The 15,999-nt window shown below is 56.8% G+C and overlaps 1 protein-coding gene across 2 annotated transcripts in view; it reads left to right on the forward strand.

Annotated features, from left to right (window-relative positions):
* CAMSAP1 (calmodulin regulated spectrin associated protein 1) overlaps nt 1–15,999 on the forward strand; it is a 29,675-nt gene that overhangs the window by 2,211 nt on the left and 11,465 nt on the right. Inside the window, exons 2-6 of one of the 2 annotated variants that reach the window (XM_070430205.1) lie at nt 5,156–5,418; nt 6,306–6,467; nt 9,233–9,313; nt 10,097–10,129; nt 12,611–12,752. In XM_070430205.1, the coding sequence (XP_070286306.1) occupies nt 5,156–5,418; nt 6,306–6,467; nt 9,233–9,313; nt 10,097–10,129; nt 12,611–12,752 (681 nt within the window). The remainder of the gene's footprint in view (nt 1–5,155; nt 5,419–6,305; nt 6,468–9,232; nt 9,314–10,096; nt 10,130–12,610; nt 12,753–15,999) is intronic. The other variant, XM_070430206.1, reaches the window with a different exon arrangement.

Here is a 15,999-nt window from a genome sequence, read left to right on the forward strand (position 1 = left end):
CCTTTCCGGACCTCACAGTCCCCGGGGCCGCTGTCCCCACTCGCAGCCCAGCTCACCCTCAGCCAGGCCTGAGGTGCACCTGCTTAGACGTTCCCTCCCACCTTCTTCCTCGCTGCACCACAGCCAGGAACTGTGGGCCCTCTTGTGCTGATATTAGCGTCCGCCCCTCCTTTTGGGGGGTGACTCCCGTGTCATTGACAGTGTTTTAATTATTGTCTTATAAATAGTATAATGGACATGTTGAAACTTATTCATTTGAAAGTATCTGTAAGAAAGAGTAGAACCTGCTTATTAGCTGGAGTCTTGTGATGTCTTTTTGGGTGAAAGTCATACAGGTTGGTAAGGAAGTTTAAAGGGGTGGCTTGGAGTACTGTCTGTTTCAGAACAGAGTGCTGGACGGGCTTCTGTGTGCTCCTGTTTTGTTTTTTATTTTCCTCCATGACCTTAGGAAGCTTAAAGATATTAGGTCTTGGTTTGGGGTTTCGAGCAATAGTGTTTGTTATCTCTCAAGGACAGTGTTGAAAAGTAACCCAGGGAAAACGCTGGAAGGCACTCAGCTGTCGCAAGCGCGTTGCTATTTGCACATGGCGGTGAGCCCTGAGGAGCCCTGGGAACCACTGGAGACTCTTCACGGGGCTGAGCCACCTGGACAGGGCAGGGCCTCAGGGGCCCCCAAATTCCACCGTCTCCTTTACCGGCAGCAACCGGATGGAGAGGCCCTGGGCTGTCCGAGCCGACTGCTCATGAGGGGTTGGCACTGGTCCTCACTCTCGTTGGAGCTGTTAACTGACAGGGCACTGCTGTGGGTGGGAAGTCTGTGAGGACGCTGGGCCTCTGTCCCGATGGGGTGTCTGTGACCCAGTGCTGCAGCTCTCCCGTGGGCCACAGGACAGCGAGGAGTCTGTGTGCAAAACCCCTCTCTTGTCAGCCCATCAGGTCACCACTTTGCTGTGTGGTGACATTTGGTTTAAGTGAGTCGCACGCTCAAAGCCTGTGCAGGCCCAGAACTGGAAGTGAGCGCAGCTGCTGGCCTTGGCCGCGGGCTGGGAGCCTCCCTCGCAGCCTACTCTCCCTTTTTAGTCCAGCGACTCACTCAGATCATTGGTGTATGAGTTTAGATTGTATTTTTAAACTAGAGGCCTGGTGCACAAAAATTTGTGCACTGGGGGGGGGGGGGTCCCTCAGCCCGGCCTGTGCCCTCTTGCAGTCTGGGACCCCTTGGGGGATGACCACCTGCTGGCTTAGGCCTGCTCCCTGGGGGGATTGGGCCTAAGCTGGCAGTCAGACTTCCCTCTGGCAGCCCGGGAGCCCTCGGGGGATGTCCACTTGCCAGCAGGGAGCAGGCTTAAGCTGCAGTCAGACATCCTTAGCGCTGCTGAGGAGGCGGGAGAGGCTCCTGCCACCACCGCTATACTGGCAGCTGGCAGCTGGCAGCCTGGCTTGTGGCTAAGCAGAGCTCCCCCTGTGGGAGCGCACTGACCACCAGGGGGCAGCTCCTGCATTGAGCGTCTGGCCCCTGGTGGTCAGTCTGTGTCATAGTGACTAGTCATTCCCAGTCATTCTGCTGTTAGGGTCAATTTGCATTTTACCCTTTTATTATATAGGGTAGAGGCCTGGTGCACAGGTGGGGGCCAGCTGGTTTGCCCTGAAGGGTGTCCCAGATCAGGGTGGGGGTCTAGCTGGGGTGCCTGGCCAGCCTGGGTGAGGGGCTGATGGCTGTTTGCAGGCTGGCCACACCCCCTTTAGGGTGGGGAGTCCCCACTGGGGTGCCTGGCCAGTCTGGGTGAGGGGCTGAGGGCTGTTTTCAGGCTGGCCAAGCCTCCCCGGCAATGGAAGCTCCCAGCCTCTCCTTTTTTTCTTTTTTCTTTTTTTATTCTCGGATTTATTTACCCTCTATAATTGAAATGTTATAGCCTTGAGAGGACCTCAGAGCCGGCCAGGGCGGGCGGGAGGGAAGCTTGGCTTCCTCCATCGCCAGGGGCAACCCCAGCCTCCTGCTTGCTGCAGCTCTGTGGCTGCCGGCCGCCATCTTGGTTGGGTTCATTTGCATATAGTTGCTCTGATTGGCTGGTGGGTGTGGCTTAAGGCATAGTGACGGTATGGTCATTTTGCATGTTTGTGTTTTATTAGTGTAATCTTGTTCTCAGCAAGGGATTTGGGTGCTTCTGATGGGAGGTCACAGGGCAACCTGAGTGTATGTGTCAGTGGCATTAGGTCCTGTGGAGGTGAGGTGGCCGGCTGGTCTCCTCCAATGGCCTTCCTTCTGCGTGGCCCTCTAGGACCACTGGGTCCTGGGGCCAGGGGTTTCAGCTGCCCTCAGGCCTTGTCCACAGGACAGTCAGTGCTCGCCTGCTGGCCAGATGTGCAGGGGACTGGAGACACCTTGGACCAGGACTCGAAAGAGTGCTCTATGGTTCTGACCCAGTGGCTGACGTGAGTGCATGTGTGTCTGTAAAGATGGACCCGTTTGCCCACCTTCGCTTTCCTGTCCTGAGGCCACAGGTTAAATACTGACCAAAGAACATAAAGTAGGTCACCTTTCGGTTCAGACTGTCCCAACCCTTTAAATTGGAGTGACTGTTGTGCTTCAGGGTGTTAAATTGCGTAAACGTTCTTCCAAAAAGCCCTACTTTAATACTTTTTTATATCACCTTTACCTCCCTAAGAGCTCAGAGGCTGCTCCTGCTGTTGACTTTTCTCGGGTCATATCACGTGATCTCATGCGTTCTTTTTGGTTCCTAGTTGAACTGTTGGAAACCTCAGATTGCTGTCGTTTTTCATCAAACCTGAAGGTGGCCAGGATGGAGCCAATATTACATTCATTCCACCAATAATCGCAGAGGTGTCATGAGCATACTTGGGTTTTGCTCTACAGGAAACACAAGGCGGGGAGTTAATGATGCCGTCTCCTTAGTTGCTTAAAATTCATATGAACTATGGACTATAATGAAATAATTCAAGGACTGAAAACCGGCCGCCTGACATTCGTACAGGAGCTGTCAGGGCGATGAGTGGGGTCGCAGTGCCTGGGCTCCAGGGGCTGTGGTCACTGTGGGAGGGGCACGTGTGGCAGCTTTGTGGGTGATAGGCCCTGGAAGATGGGTAAGGTTTGGGTACCCCCCCAGGGGAGGAGAGGGTGTCAGGCCGGGTTCTGTGCACAAGTGTTCTGGGCCTTGTGATAGGATTTGTGGACTGAAATCCTAGTGGTTCCTTTGGAGATAGTCGGCCAGGTTGTTTGTGGTGTCCACGCTGGTGAGCGTGTGCCGGGAAGGTCTCCTGGGGGGCGTGGTGCGGAGCGAGCCGGACCGGAGCCTCCTCGCAGGTCGGAGTGGGCGGGGCTGTCAGGTGGAATACCTGGGGCTGCTCGTGTCTGTTATGAATACATTCTCTGTGTGGACATGGGCTTTCGTGTGCCTTGGAAAGGAGTGTGTAGCCCAGTGGTTTGCAGAGTGGCTGTGTCACTTTTTATTCCACCAGCAGTGTGGGTGCGGCCGCTGCCCTGCCTCCTCGAAGCACGTGGCAGCGTCAGCCTTTACTTCAGCCACGAGGACGGCCGCGCTCGCTGGCTGTGGTGTGCATTTCCCTGGGGACTCATCACGATGAGCCTTTTTTATATGCTTATTGGGTAGTTGAATCTTTTTTCTGTGAAGTGTCTTTTCAGACCATTGGCCAATTTAAACAACTCTATTAAGCTTTTGGGGTAGTTGTCTGTTAACATGCAGTTCTAAGAGTCATGCAGGGAGTCCTGGGCACCCGCCTGCGGTTCCCCAGCAGTCGCTTCTCACGAAACCCTGAGGCGGTGCTGCAGCCGGGCACCGACCTGTCGTCTGACAGTCTTCCAGCCCACGAGGCCTCGTCTGGTGCCCACACCTGCCCCCCCCCCCCCACGTCGGTGTCTCTCGCGCTTCTTTTCCCAGGTCCCCGAGGTGGGAGCTGAGGTGCCGGCGTGGAGACTTTGCTCGTTCTAGCCTGAGCATGGGGTGCTGCGTCTCCCGCGTGGTGCTGCCTTCGCTGCCTTTCCCATATGATGTCTTTTCATCCCGTTGGTTTATTTTCCTTTATTTTCTTTGATGCTTCCTCGTGGACCCGTGAGTTATTTAGAAGTGTGATCGCCAAGGGTGAGATTTCCCTGTTCCGTGTTTCACTTTCCTTTGAGTCCGACTCCATGATGGTAAGATAACGGGTTCCTGTCTCCCGGCCTAGACGAGGTCTGTTTGGGCAACGGTTCCCTGGGCAGTTGAAGAGCTGTGTGTCCTGGCGCTGCGCGGAGTGTTCTGCGCGTGCCAGGCTAGTCTGTGGCTGGTTGTGGTGGCCTGTCTGTTGCTGATGGGTGTTGAAGCTCTAACTGGACCTGGAGACCTGTCTGCTTCTCTTTTCAGCTCTGTCCGTTTTTCCTCCTGTTCTGAGGACTTGTGGTGGGGTGCGTACACCTTCAGGGTCGATTGTAGTCTTCCTGGGGGTGAGCCTTCACCACCCGAACGTGGGGTCCCCGGCTGTCCCCAGGCGGCTGGTGTACTGGAGTGGGAGGCGGGAGAAATGCTGTGGGTTCACACTCGGTTTCTGCCTCTCGTGACCTTGGACACACTGCTTGCCTGCTCTGTGCCTCAGTTTCCTTGTTTGTAACGTAGAGACAGATGTCTTGATTTAGTAGAATTGTGACACTTAAGTAACAGGCTCACGTGGAGCTTAAGGCCACTGGGTCCAAGATGGAGGTGGGGCCACTGTGCTGCTTCGTCGCCATAGCCGCAGGCCCTGTGCCCCCTCTGGAGACCATGCCGGCGGCCTCACTGCCGCCTCCCCTTTGCCATCAGAGGGGCATGTATGTGGCTCCTCCCAGGGCTGCCGCTGGGTGCGCCCTGCCCGTCGTCCTCCCCAGCGTGCGCAGTGCTGGTCTGGTTTCCCTGTCGCCCACTCTCCCCTCGGGGCCCCCACCTGCTTCTCGCTGCTCCTGAGGCCGTGGCCGTGAGGTCCCTGAGTGGGTGTGCTGCCCGCGCCCCATGGGGTCTGAGTAGCTGGTTTGCAGTAGAGAAGATGGGGATTGGGACCCGCTGGTGTCTTTTTATGCCGTTGGTCGCCGTGGTTGTTAATGGCCCTCTGTCCTCTGGGGCGTTCTGAAGGTGCGAGCCACGCTCTGCTCATCTTTCCCTTGGCTCAGATAACATCCCCGAGGACCTCAGGGACCCCTTTTACATCGACCAGTACGAGCAGGAGCACATCAAGCCGCCCGTCATCAAGCTCCTGCTGGCGGGCGAGCTGTACTGCCGCGTCTGCAGCCTCATCCTGAAGGGGGACCAGGCGGCCGCCCTGCAGGGGCACCAGTCCGTCATCCAGGCCCTGTCCCGGAAGGGCATCTACGTGATGGAGAGCGACGACACCCCCGTGACGGACCCCGACCTCAGCCACGCCCCCATCAAGATGGTGAGTGCCTGTGCACTGCCCGCACTCCCCCCCCCCCGCCCCAGGGTGTCCTGTGCATGTTTGGGGTGAGTGACGTCACGGCTTCCAGTGCCACGGGCACTCGCGTGGTGCCCAACCTGTCCCGTCCCCAGCTGTCCCTCTGCAGCTGAGCTGCACGACGAGGCACGACGAAACCTCAGGTGCACACGGTGCACACGCGTGTGTGGCAGCTGGCCTGGGTCTGAGTGCGCGGCAGGCGCCTGTCACGCGTGGCTGAGTGTGGTTCTGGCCCGGGTGAGCGCCGAACGCCGCCCCGAGGACGCCTCCCGAGGAGGCAGGCGTGGGGAGGTGTCCTTGTTGCGCTCGTGCTGTCTGAGTGTTTCATGTGTGCGCTGTGATTGTCCTCTAAGCAGCCCTCTCGTCTTCCTCTGAAAGCCCAGCCGTCCTGGGCTGGGCCGTGTGGTGCCTCCTCGCTGCTGTGTGGAGCGTTGGCTGCGTTTAGGTTTTGTGGCTTCACTCTTGGTCTTGGTGGCTGATGTGTGTGGGTCAGGGTGTCCCTCAGGTTTGGGAAGGATCGGCACAAAGGTGGCGCGTGGTTTCAGTGCCAGCGCTGCTGACGGTGCCCAGGGCTGTCAGTGGTCGTGCAGCCTCGGACAGGGCTCTCCGCCCCCTGTCCCTTTACCACAGCCCTGAAGTAAGGACCCCCAGCCCCCCAGGATTGTCAGGGAGATGAGGCAGGAGGACGAAGCCCCCACACTGCAGGGCACCCAGCGGGCCGACCCTGAGGAGGGGTAGCGAGCAGATGAGGCCTCGCTGCCTCCGCACGGGGAGGAGAGGAAGGAGCCTGAGTGGGGTCTGTGGGGCCTGGTGGGACAGGCAGGTGGCAGCTCTGACCGCCCTGCTTGCAGAGCGCCCACATGGCGATGGTGGACGCCCTCATGATGGCCTACACTGTGGAGATGATCAGCATCGAGAAGGTGGTGGCCAGCGTCAAGCGCTTCTCCACATTCAGTGCCTCGAAGGAGCTTCCCTACGACCTGGAGGACGCCATGGTGTTCTGGGTCAACAAGGTGAGTGCGCCTGCGGCCGGGTCTCGTGGGGGAGGCTGAGGTCTCCGCCCACTTGGGGCCACCAGACTGCGTGTGCTGCACCCAGAACCGCCTGCCGGCGTCGAGCAGACGACTGGTGTCCCTGAGGAGTGGGCACAGCCCGGGGTGGGGGGGGCTGAGGGTGGGAAATCCAGGCCTGGTGGGGTCCACATTGCTCCTCCTCCTGTTGTCTCCCCTTGCGCGTAAGGAGGCGCTCCGCTTTAGATGGTGTTGGAAGAGAAAACTGTCTTCTTAAAGGCTGTTTTCCTTTTATATTTAGAAGCTTGCAATGTAATCTTTTATGCAATGTATATAAAGAATGGTTGTTTGTGCCCTGGCCAGTTTGGCTCAGTGGATAGAGCGTTGTCCTGTGGACTGAAGGGTCCCGGGTCCGATTCCAGGCAAGGGCACATGCCTGGGTTGTGGGCTCGGTCCCCAGGGGGCGCGTGCAGGAGGCAGCTGATTGATGATTCTCTCTCCTCATTGGTGTTTCTGTCTCTCCCTCTCCCTTCTGCTCTGAAATCAATAAAGATATATTTTTTAAGAAAGAATGGTTATTTTTAGTAGCATGTGATTACAGGGATCCCTCACCAAAAGCCTTTTGGTTTGTTAAATCTTATTTGCAAGAAGGTGTTCAGTTGGTGACACTTTGCTACTAAAGACACAGAAGATCGAGCAGCTCCTTGTGGAGTTGTGAGCCAGACATCCTTGCACCACGCGTTGCTGGTTGGATTCCCGGTCGGGTACATGCCCGGGTGGTGGTCTCGATTCCCAGTGGTGGCGTGCAGGAGGCAGCCGATCCACGGCTCTCCCACTGATGTTTCTCTCCCTCTCCCTCTTTACTGTTTACAACAGCATGGATGGACCTGTAGGGTATTATTCTCAGTGAAATAAGTCAAAGACAAGTACCCTGTGATCTCACTGATATGTGGAATCGGGGGCGGGGGGGAGAAAAGTGAATAAACAAAACAGAAACAGACCCAAAGACACAGAGAACAAGCTGGTGGTTGCCAAAGCGGAGAGGGTCAGGGGACGGATGAATAAAAATAGTGTGTATTTGGCTCGTTACCTTTCTTTCTGGGTAAATTGCTTGCTGCTTATCTTTGGCCATATTTCTTTGGGGAGGTTCTTTATTTCCAGTTTGATCAGGTTTCTCATCCATCGAGGGTGTCATTCCTGTGCCACATTTGATAAGTGACCTCCCCAGCTGTGGGCTCTGCTTCCCGGTCCCTCGCTGGCAGGTCCGTGGCCTCACAGATCAGCAGCAGCACTGCCACCTCCCGTGGGGTTGTCGGCCTTAAAGAGACGCCTCGCTTCTGGCCGCAGGCTGTCTGGTGGACAGTGCCTTCTGCTTGCTGTTACCTCGACCCTCCCTGGGCCCACCATCCTGCTGTGGCCACACAGACCCTCTGTCACAGCTGACGTCCCGTGCAGACGCACAGGTGTCGCCTCGGGCGGGCGCTCTCGCTCACGGGGCGGTTCCCGCACCCGCTGCCGTCCAGGCTCCTCGGGTGGACTCTGCAGGAGGAGGTGGCCCACACTCTTGGTGAGGTGGCAGCCTTTCCTGCTGCTGCATCCCGTCTCCCCTGGCACTCCTTTTTTTAATTTGATCTGCATTGATTTTTCTTTTGTCTTTTTCAAGTATGTTTTTGTTAATTTTTTAGGGAGAAAGGAAAGAAGGATAGAGAAAGAGAGAGAGACATCTGTCGGCTGCCTCCTGCACGCCCCCCACGGGATTGAGCCTGCAGCCTGGGCATGTGCCCTGAGCAGGAATAGACTGTGACCTCCTGGTTCATGGGTCAATGCTCAACCACTGAGCCACACCAGCTGGGCTGTTTTTTTTCCTTTTATAAACCATTTTCCTACCTTCTTTTTAAAAATGTTATTATTTTATTGGGGTGACATTGGTCAGCACGAACATTAGGCTTCAGGTGTGGGTTTCCATGTTCCAGGGCCTGTGTGCCCACCACCCAAGGCCAGGTCTGCTCCTGCCGCCATGTTTTGGGGCCCCACCTTCTTGATGGGAATCGCCTGCGCTCACTCACTGGACCTGGTTTCATGGTGGAAAGCTCAGCTCTGTGCCTTTCATCCCAGGGCTCTGACCCGGCCCTGTAAGTATGGGCGAGTACTTCCCATGGTGTTGTTTTATCATTGCAATTTTCATTTTATCTTTAACGTGATTCCAGGAGAGAGCATTTTACTCTACAGGTTGTATGAGCCGCCCACGGCGTGCACTGTGAACATGGCTCAGGCTATCTAGGGCGTCTTGTGCTGTCAGGGGCCTCTGTTGCGGGTGATGGCGGGCGGGAGGGAGCGGCAGCCCGCATGGCGCTTGGGGCATCTTGTTTTCCACCTGTCAGGTCACCTGGAGGCCTCGGTGTCTGCGGGTGTGAGAGAGGTGGTAATACCTGCTTCGGAGTCGGAGTGAGCAGTGGGGCTGGGTGCTGGGAGGAGATGCGGCGACCAGTGTCGGAGAGCAGTCACCTTTTAAAAATATATATATATTTATTATATTGATTTCAGAGAGGAAGGGAGGAGAGAGAGACAGAAACATCCATGATGAGAGAGAATCGTGGATCGGCTGCCTCCTGCATGCCCCCTACTGGGGATGGAGCCCACAACCCAGGCATGTGCCCATGTCCAGAATCGAACCCAGGACCCTTCAGTCTGCAGGCCGACGCTCTGTGCACTGAGCCAAACCAGTTACGGCAGCAGCCATCTTTTAAATGCATGTTCTTCTCCTCTAGGTAAATCTTAAAATGAGAGAGATAACAGAGAAAGAAGGGAAGCTCAGACAGCAGTTCCTGGAAAGCCCTGCTCATCAGAAGGTAAAGGCAGCGGCACTTCCTCGCTGTAGAGGGTCGCCACGAGCACCGCTGGTCACGCCTTCCTCACAGACAGATGACTCTCCTGCCAGCAGCCTGGCTCTGCGGCACCTCAGGGGCAGTGGGCACGCAGCCTGCACCCCCTCCCTGGCAGGGCGTCCGGTGTGTCACCCGGGGGGTGAAGGGTTGTGGGAGACCCAGGGTCCGGGAGTCGGCTTCTACCAGTCAGCAAGTGAGGCGCATGTTGCCGTCAGCCAGGGGCACCTCCCAGACCTCAACACTGCCCACGAGGTCCTGGGGGGCTGGCGTGGCGCCCTAAAGCCCGCGCGGGGTGGTGGCAGGGCCCTGTGGCACCTGAGGAAATGGGGCAGGTGGCGTCGGTGCGTCCCTGTCACTTCTGTCCTTTCTTCCCTGACATTGTTTTTCTGGTCACGCACGTACATGACTGGAACCACGCTCCCTGGACGCATGCACGATGTGGCCCAGCCGTGGCTGCGGTCTGCCCACGTCCCTGGCTGTGGGGATGCGTGGGCACCGCATGCGTGACCGTGTTGGTTCCTCCCTCGGTGCATGGGCGTCTGTCCTGGTGCCCAGCCGCACCAAGTTCCCGGAGTGCTCGTTGCTCCCACAGAGACTAGTGTAGAGGTGCCCATACCTTCCACTGTGGGTCACGGGCACTGATCCCTTGTGTCCACACTGCACCCACGTGTGTGCGCCGTCTGTCCGTCCGCACGTGGGCCGGCCCGCTGACCCTCCTCTCCTGCCTTCTCCCTGCTTCCCGAGCAGTCTCCCTCCAAGTGGTACTGGAAGCTGGTGCCCGTAAGTGGACTCCGTGCCCCGCTGCCATCAGACGCCATCCTGTACTGCCACCTGCTTCCATTCCCAGTCGCTCGCCCACCTGTCTGTGTCTGGATGTCCTGGTGTAGTTGCACTGTGTGCCGTGTGGGTGCGGCCTGCGTCTGGCTGACAGACAGGCTTGGTTCCCACGGTGGGCACTAGGAGTTCTGGGTCGCATTTCACGGGCAGCGTGCAGTCGGATAGGGTTTGCGTTTCGGCTCGTGGGCGCTAGCTACTCTACGTGATGAACGTGATGTAAAGCAGGGTCTTCTCTCCTGAGAAGGACGAATGCCCTCCAGGCGACTCTTGTTGTTGTTGCTAATCCTCACCTGGGCATATTTTTCCATTGGGTTTTTGTTCTTTTGGTGTTTGGTTTTGGGGTTTGTTTTTTTTGAGTGGAAGCGAGGGAGGTAGGAGGAAAAAGAGGGAGAACTACTGATGTGAGAGACACATGAATTGGTTGCCTCCTGCAGGCATCCTGACGGGGCTGGGGATCCAACCTGCAACCTGGGTACATGCCCTTGACCAGGAATCAAACCTGGGACCCTTCAGTCCGCAGGCCGATTGCCAATCACAGCCACACCGGGCAGGGCCCAGGCGGCTTTGTTTTGTCCTTTCTGATGTGACTGGCCCTGATGGTGACCTGCCCTGTCTTAGTGCCTGCGGCACGGCCGCTGTGGTAAAGGCGATCACCGCCGCCGCCTGCGCAGTGGGGGAGGCCACCCTCCTTCCTGGCAGGGGCTCTGGGTCCCCAGTGAGAAGTGGGTCCCCGAGAGGAAAGCAAGGTGTGGCTTGGCCAGCTCCGTGGTGCCGCCCTGCAGGCACAGAGGGTGGCACCCAGATCACTTGGCAGGCCTTGGTTTCATGTCTGGGCAACTTGGCCTCCGAACTCTGCCACCAGGCGGTGCCCTGGGACAGGCTGGCGGATGGGTCCACGTGAGCAGTGGGCTGGCCTACTTTGTGGCTGATGATTTTGCTCTGAGATATGTTAATAACAAGGAAGAAAGCATTTTATGGATATTTTCATATCTTTTAATTTTTTGAACGCTGAAAGCCGAGGGAAATGTTACAAGTTACGAGGTTTAGGAAGGACTAGTGGGAACCTGGCTGTCCCACAGGAAGGCAGGTGCAGGTGCAGAGCAGAGCTGTGTAGGCACTGACCAGGGCGGCCCGCAGCCGGCCCTCAGTTCCTTGTGGTGGTTGACCCCTCGCTGCCGGACCACAGTGCCCAGCCAGTGGGCGGCGAGGATTGCGGGGAAAGGTCTGGCAGGGCGGCAGGTTCTGAGGTTTCACCGTGTCACCCACAGCCTAGAGGTTAACAAACTGACCGGCAGGTGGTCAGTTACACAGGGCTTTCCCTGGTTCTCAGTTCACTCCATCCATCTTCAGCCGAGAAATCATGTGCTTCACTGCATGCTGTGGTTGTCACCGTGTGTGCTGTGTGTCCGTGTGGGAGCTGGCCTGGCGCATGCCGCGTCTGCATGCTGGGGCCGGGGCCGCTGCCAGCCTCTGCCGCGGGCGAGAAACAAGTTAGGTCTGCAGTGGAGCAGCCCTAGCGACTCGAGGGAGCCCGCTCCTCATCTCAGCAGGATGTTGCCAGTGCCTGTGACGCAGAGTCGGCACCCATGGCTCTGCCGTGTGTGGCCTGGAGGCACGTGGTGAGGTCCTCTCCTCCGGGCTGGCCTCGCTCGGTACAGCCCTGGCGCCGGGGCAGCTGCCGGCTTCCTCCTGCGCCGCCCTGGCCCCCACAGTCTCCTCCCCCAGGTGAAGTGGTTTGTGAATGTTCATGCAGAAATCGGGGCAGCAGGACATGGGGGACAGCACTGCGCCCCCTCCCAGGTGGCCTGGCCTCACTCCTCACCTGCCCTGGGGATGGGGCTTGGGGCAGCCTAACCTGGCACCCGCCTCTCCTGAAGGGGGTGCAGAGACCCTGAGAAGCACTGGTTCTACGTGGGCTCCGCCCACAAGCTCTCGGTCTCCTGCTCCCGGCACCACTGACCTCGTGCACGAAATTGTCTGCCCTGCTCTCGGGAATTTCTCCACCACACACTGAAGCCATTTGCATGTTTTTAACGGCTGGGCCGACACTGTGAACGCTGCCAGCACTGAGCTCAGTGGCTGCCTCGGGGCTTCGAGTGACAGGACGTTCACACTTAACTTGTTTCTCCTCCGCGTGCAACAGCGGCTCTGTAGACGTGCCCCGCCCCTCTGCCGGCACCTCAGAGCGAGACGCTGCTGCCTTAGCGGCTGATGACTGTCAGCCAGGGTTGCCATGAGCGCAGTTCCCAGATCTTGACGTGTGGGTTCTGGGCAAAGTATGTAATCCCAACATTTTGAGCTTTTTCCCCACAACTGCCTTGTTCCAAGCATTGTCCAGCGCACGGCGCTCTCGCCTCAGCCTGCCTGGGACGTGGGTGGGAGTGGGGCACCTCATGTGTAGAGTCTGCCTTTTGTCGACCGCAGGTGCGCTACCGCCGAGAGCACCTGTCGGCGAGGCAGCCGCCCTACTTCCCACTGCTGGAGGACCTGATGCGAGACGGCAGCGACGGGGCCGCGCTGCTGGCCGTGGTCCACTACTACTGCCCCGAGCACATGAAGCTGGACGGTGAGTGCAGAACGCCCGTCACACCCCGTCCTCGGTGCCCCTGGGCAGGGGCTGCGTGGAGACCGCTGGGGATGAAGTGCGCGGTGTGGGTGGCACCCACTCGGTCACGTGCAGGCGCTGGGATGGGTCTCACTCAGGTCTTTGTTCTTGCTCTGTGATTAGTGCTCATTGGGGGAGAGGCTTTGAGGACGCCAGCACCCGCTTTCTCGGGTGTCGTCCATGGCGGTCTCTCCCGCGTGCTGCCAGCACCTCCAGACGCGGTGGTACTCGGGTCACGGCCCTCGCCTCCATTGCTCTGCTGCTCGGGCTGCCCCAGGTTCAGGCGGGTGGGTTTTGAAGAAGAGGAGGGTGGGCCAAGCTTTGTTTAGCTTTACTCAGCTAAGCCTGTGTGATTTGGGCTCAGGAGTGGTCATGTGACTGTGGGAAGGCCCACATCTCACAGGTGAGGGGACTGGACTGTGCAGAATGGGCCCAAAGGTGCCTGTGTGGGGAGTGCAGTGAGGCCTCCCCAGGAGACGGAGCCCCCCACTGTGTAGGAAAGACCTGACCCTGAAAAGCCAAACTTGAGAACTTTGAAAGAAAATATAGGACAACAGTTTTATGACATTGTTGTTGGGATGGATTACTTATTTAAATTACAGAAAAGCACAAATAATAGAAAAGATTCTTGTATTTAAATTAACCATATTAAAATTCAGTGACCCGGACATTATAAACAAACTTGTGATAAACCATATCCATGAGAAAGTACAGTGAGGCCTTGACTTACGAGTGTCCCGACTAACGAGTTTTTCGAGATACAAGCCGTCTCTCGGCTGATTTTTTGCTTTGAGTTGCGAGCTAAAATTCGGGTTACGAGCCAGCTTCAGATACCCCACCGCTAGTTGGTGCAGCGAACGTCACCGTGAACGCCACAGCATCAGCCCAGCACCACGTGTCTCACTCGTTCACTTTTGATTTGACATACGAGTAATTTGAGTTACGAGCTCCGTCACGGAACGAATTAAACTCATAAGTCAAGGCCCCACTGTAGTTGTCAAAGGATCGTCACACAGCCCTTTTGTGACTGTCTATATATATAAAAGGCAAGTGACTGGAACAACCAGAATGACCAGTCGCTATGACACGCACTGTGGCCGGCCAACCAGCCCGATAGGAGGCAGGGCCAGCTGGCCAACCTGCTGCAGCCCCTTCCCCTGGCTGCCCAGCCCCCAGTTGGCCCCTCCACCCCGATCTGGGGCGGGGCCAGCTAGCCAACCTCCTGCATCCCCTCCCTCCGGCCAGCCCAGCCCTGATCGGCCCTGATCGGGGTAGGCTGGCCGGACCCCACCCATGCACAAATTCACACGCTGGGCCTCTAGTCCTATATAATAATTCTCCTGTATAATAAAAGGGTAATAGGCAAATAGACTGAACGGCAGAACAACTGAACAACCAATCAAAGCGTAATATGCTAAGGCTGCTCAACCACTCGCTATGACGTGCACTGACCACCGGGGGCAGATGCTCCGACTGGTAGGTTAGCTTGCTGCTTGGGTCCAGCCGATCAGGACTGAGTGAGATGGGCCAGACACACCCTGGAGCCCTCCCGCGGTCCCTCCCCAGCCCCATTGTGCACCAGTGGGGTCCCTCACCCTGGCCTGTGCCCTCTCACAATCCCGGACTCCTTGTGGGATGTCAGAGAGCCGGTTTCAGCCTTATCCCGCAGACCATCCCCTTGGGAGGGTGCCAGACGCAGGGCTCTCCCAATCGGGACTCATTGGGCCCGAGATGAGCAGGAGCGGCAGGTAGGAGCTGCAGGCAGCGTTGGACTGCGGGTTTTGGCCCGATCCCTGCAGGCCACCCAGAGGGACCCAACCCGTGCACGAACTCGTGCACTGGGCCTCTAGTCTATATATATAAAAGGCTAATAGTCCGTCCAACCAGTAGCTATGACGTGCACTGACCACCAGGTGGCAGACACTCAACACAGGAGCTGCCATGACGCACACTGGCCATTTAAAAATAAACGGCTCCAGGGACATGGCACCGACAACCCAACACTTCTCTTCCCCCAAGTGGCACCCCACCAAATCACAGCTGACGCTGCCAAGACCTCATGGCGCAAAATGCGGCCTACAGCCCAGCCCAGCCTTAAACTGTCTTTGTGGGTGCTGGGTAATGACATCACATAGCAACGCCCGGCTTCCTCTCCCTAGCAACTAGCCTCCTTGCAGTTTCTTCAGCCCAAGAACACGACTTGCTTTATAGCCAGGTGCAAACATTTCACACTGTAACCAAATGTCTATGAAGCTTTCCCTGTGCCTCATCTCATTTGATGCTCACAGATGTCCTGGAGAAGGTAGATAGGAGACTCAAAACGGAGATTTAGAAAGCTTAGAAACTTGACCCGACTGAAAAGAAATGGTGGTCCTTGAAAATGACTTCAGATTTTCTCACTGCACAGAAGATAGACACGGCTGCAGTTAAATAGTTTACCCTTTGTTCTCCTTGTGTGATCTACAATAATAATCTGCTTCGTGTTGATATTTACTGCTGTGTTGCTGACAATTACCTGAAAGAGAAGTTGGGGTGCTTCACTGGGCTCGAAAAAGTTTAGCTAAATCAGAAAGCGGGTCTAATTAAGCAAGTTTATTCTATATACATAAAAGGCTAAGTTGACTCACACATGCACGATACATATAAAGCTCTCATTGTCAGTCGTGAATTTGGTTGACACTTCTATTGCAGAGAAAGGGTAGATAGCGATATTAAAATATTTCTTCTAATTTCCTTTCAGTGTGCATGAATCTGCACTGGGACACTAGTGACACATAAAGAACTCCTACAGATCAATAAGAAAAAGGCAGACAATCAGAGCTGCAGGGAGAGCAGGCTTTTCACGGGGAGGAAGCCAGCACGCAACCCCAGCAACACCCATCTCACACCCCCCGGGTGGAGGTGGGGCGGTTGGCTGGGCGACCTCGGCGTGCAGGTGCAGAGAGCACACCGATTGGTTTTCATGGCATTTTCTGTGACAGTGAGAACTGTGCAATACGCTAGCTGTTCAAGCGGAGGCCTGAGTCCATCCCATGGACCGGATGTGGGGGGAAACACAGTGCTGAGTTGAGGGAACAGACAGGCTGCACAGTGCAGGCACATGCCACCAGGAGTGTCAGTGTAAGAGAGGGGTCAGCAGCCTGCTGCTACGGACACACTGTTACGGACACAGCGACGAGGGCGGCTGCCTGGGGAGCTGGGCTTTGAC

Source organism: Myotis yumanensis, unplaced genomic scaffold, assembly GCF_028538775.1.
Source record: "Myotis yumanensis isolate MYYU_CA2020_CCGP unplaced genomic scaffold, mMyoYum1.0.hap1 SCAF_12, whole genome shotgun sequence".
In the NCBI taxonomy this organism is placed as follows: Eukaryota; Metazoa; Chordata; class Mammalia; order Chiroptera; family Vespertilionidae; genus Myotis; species Myotis yumanensis.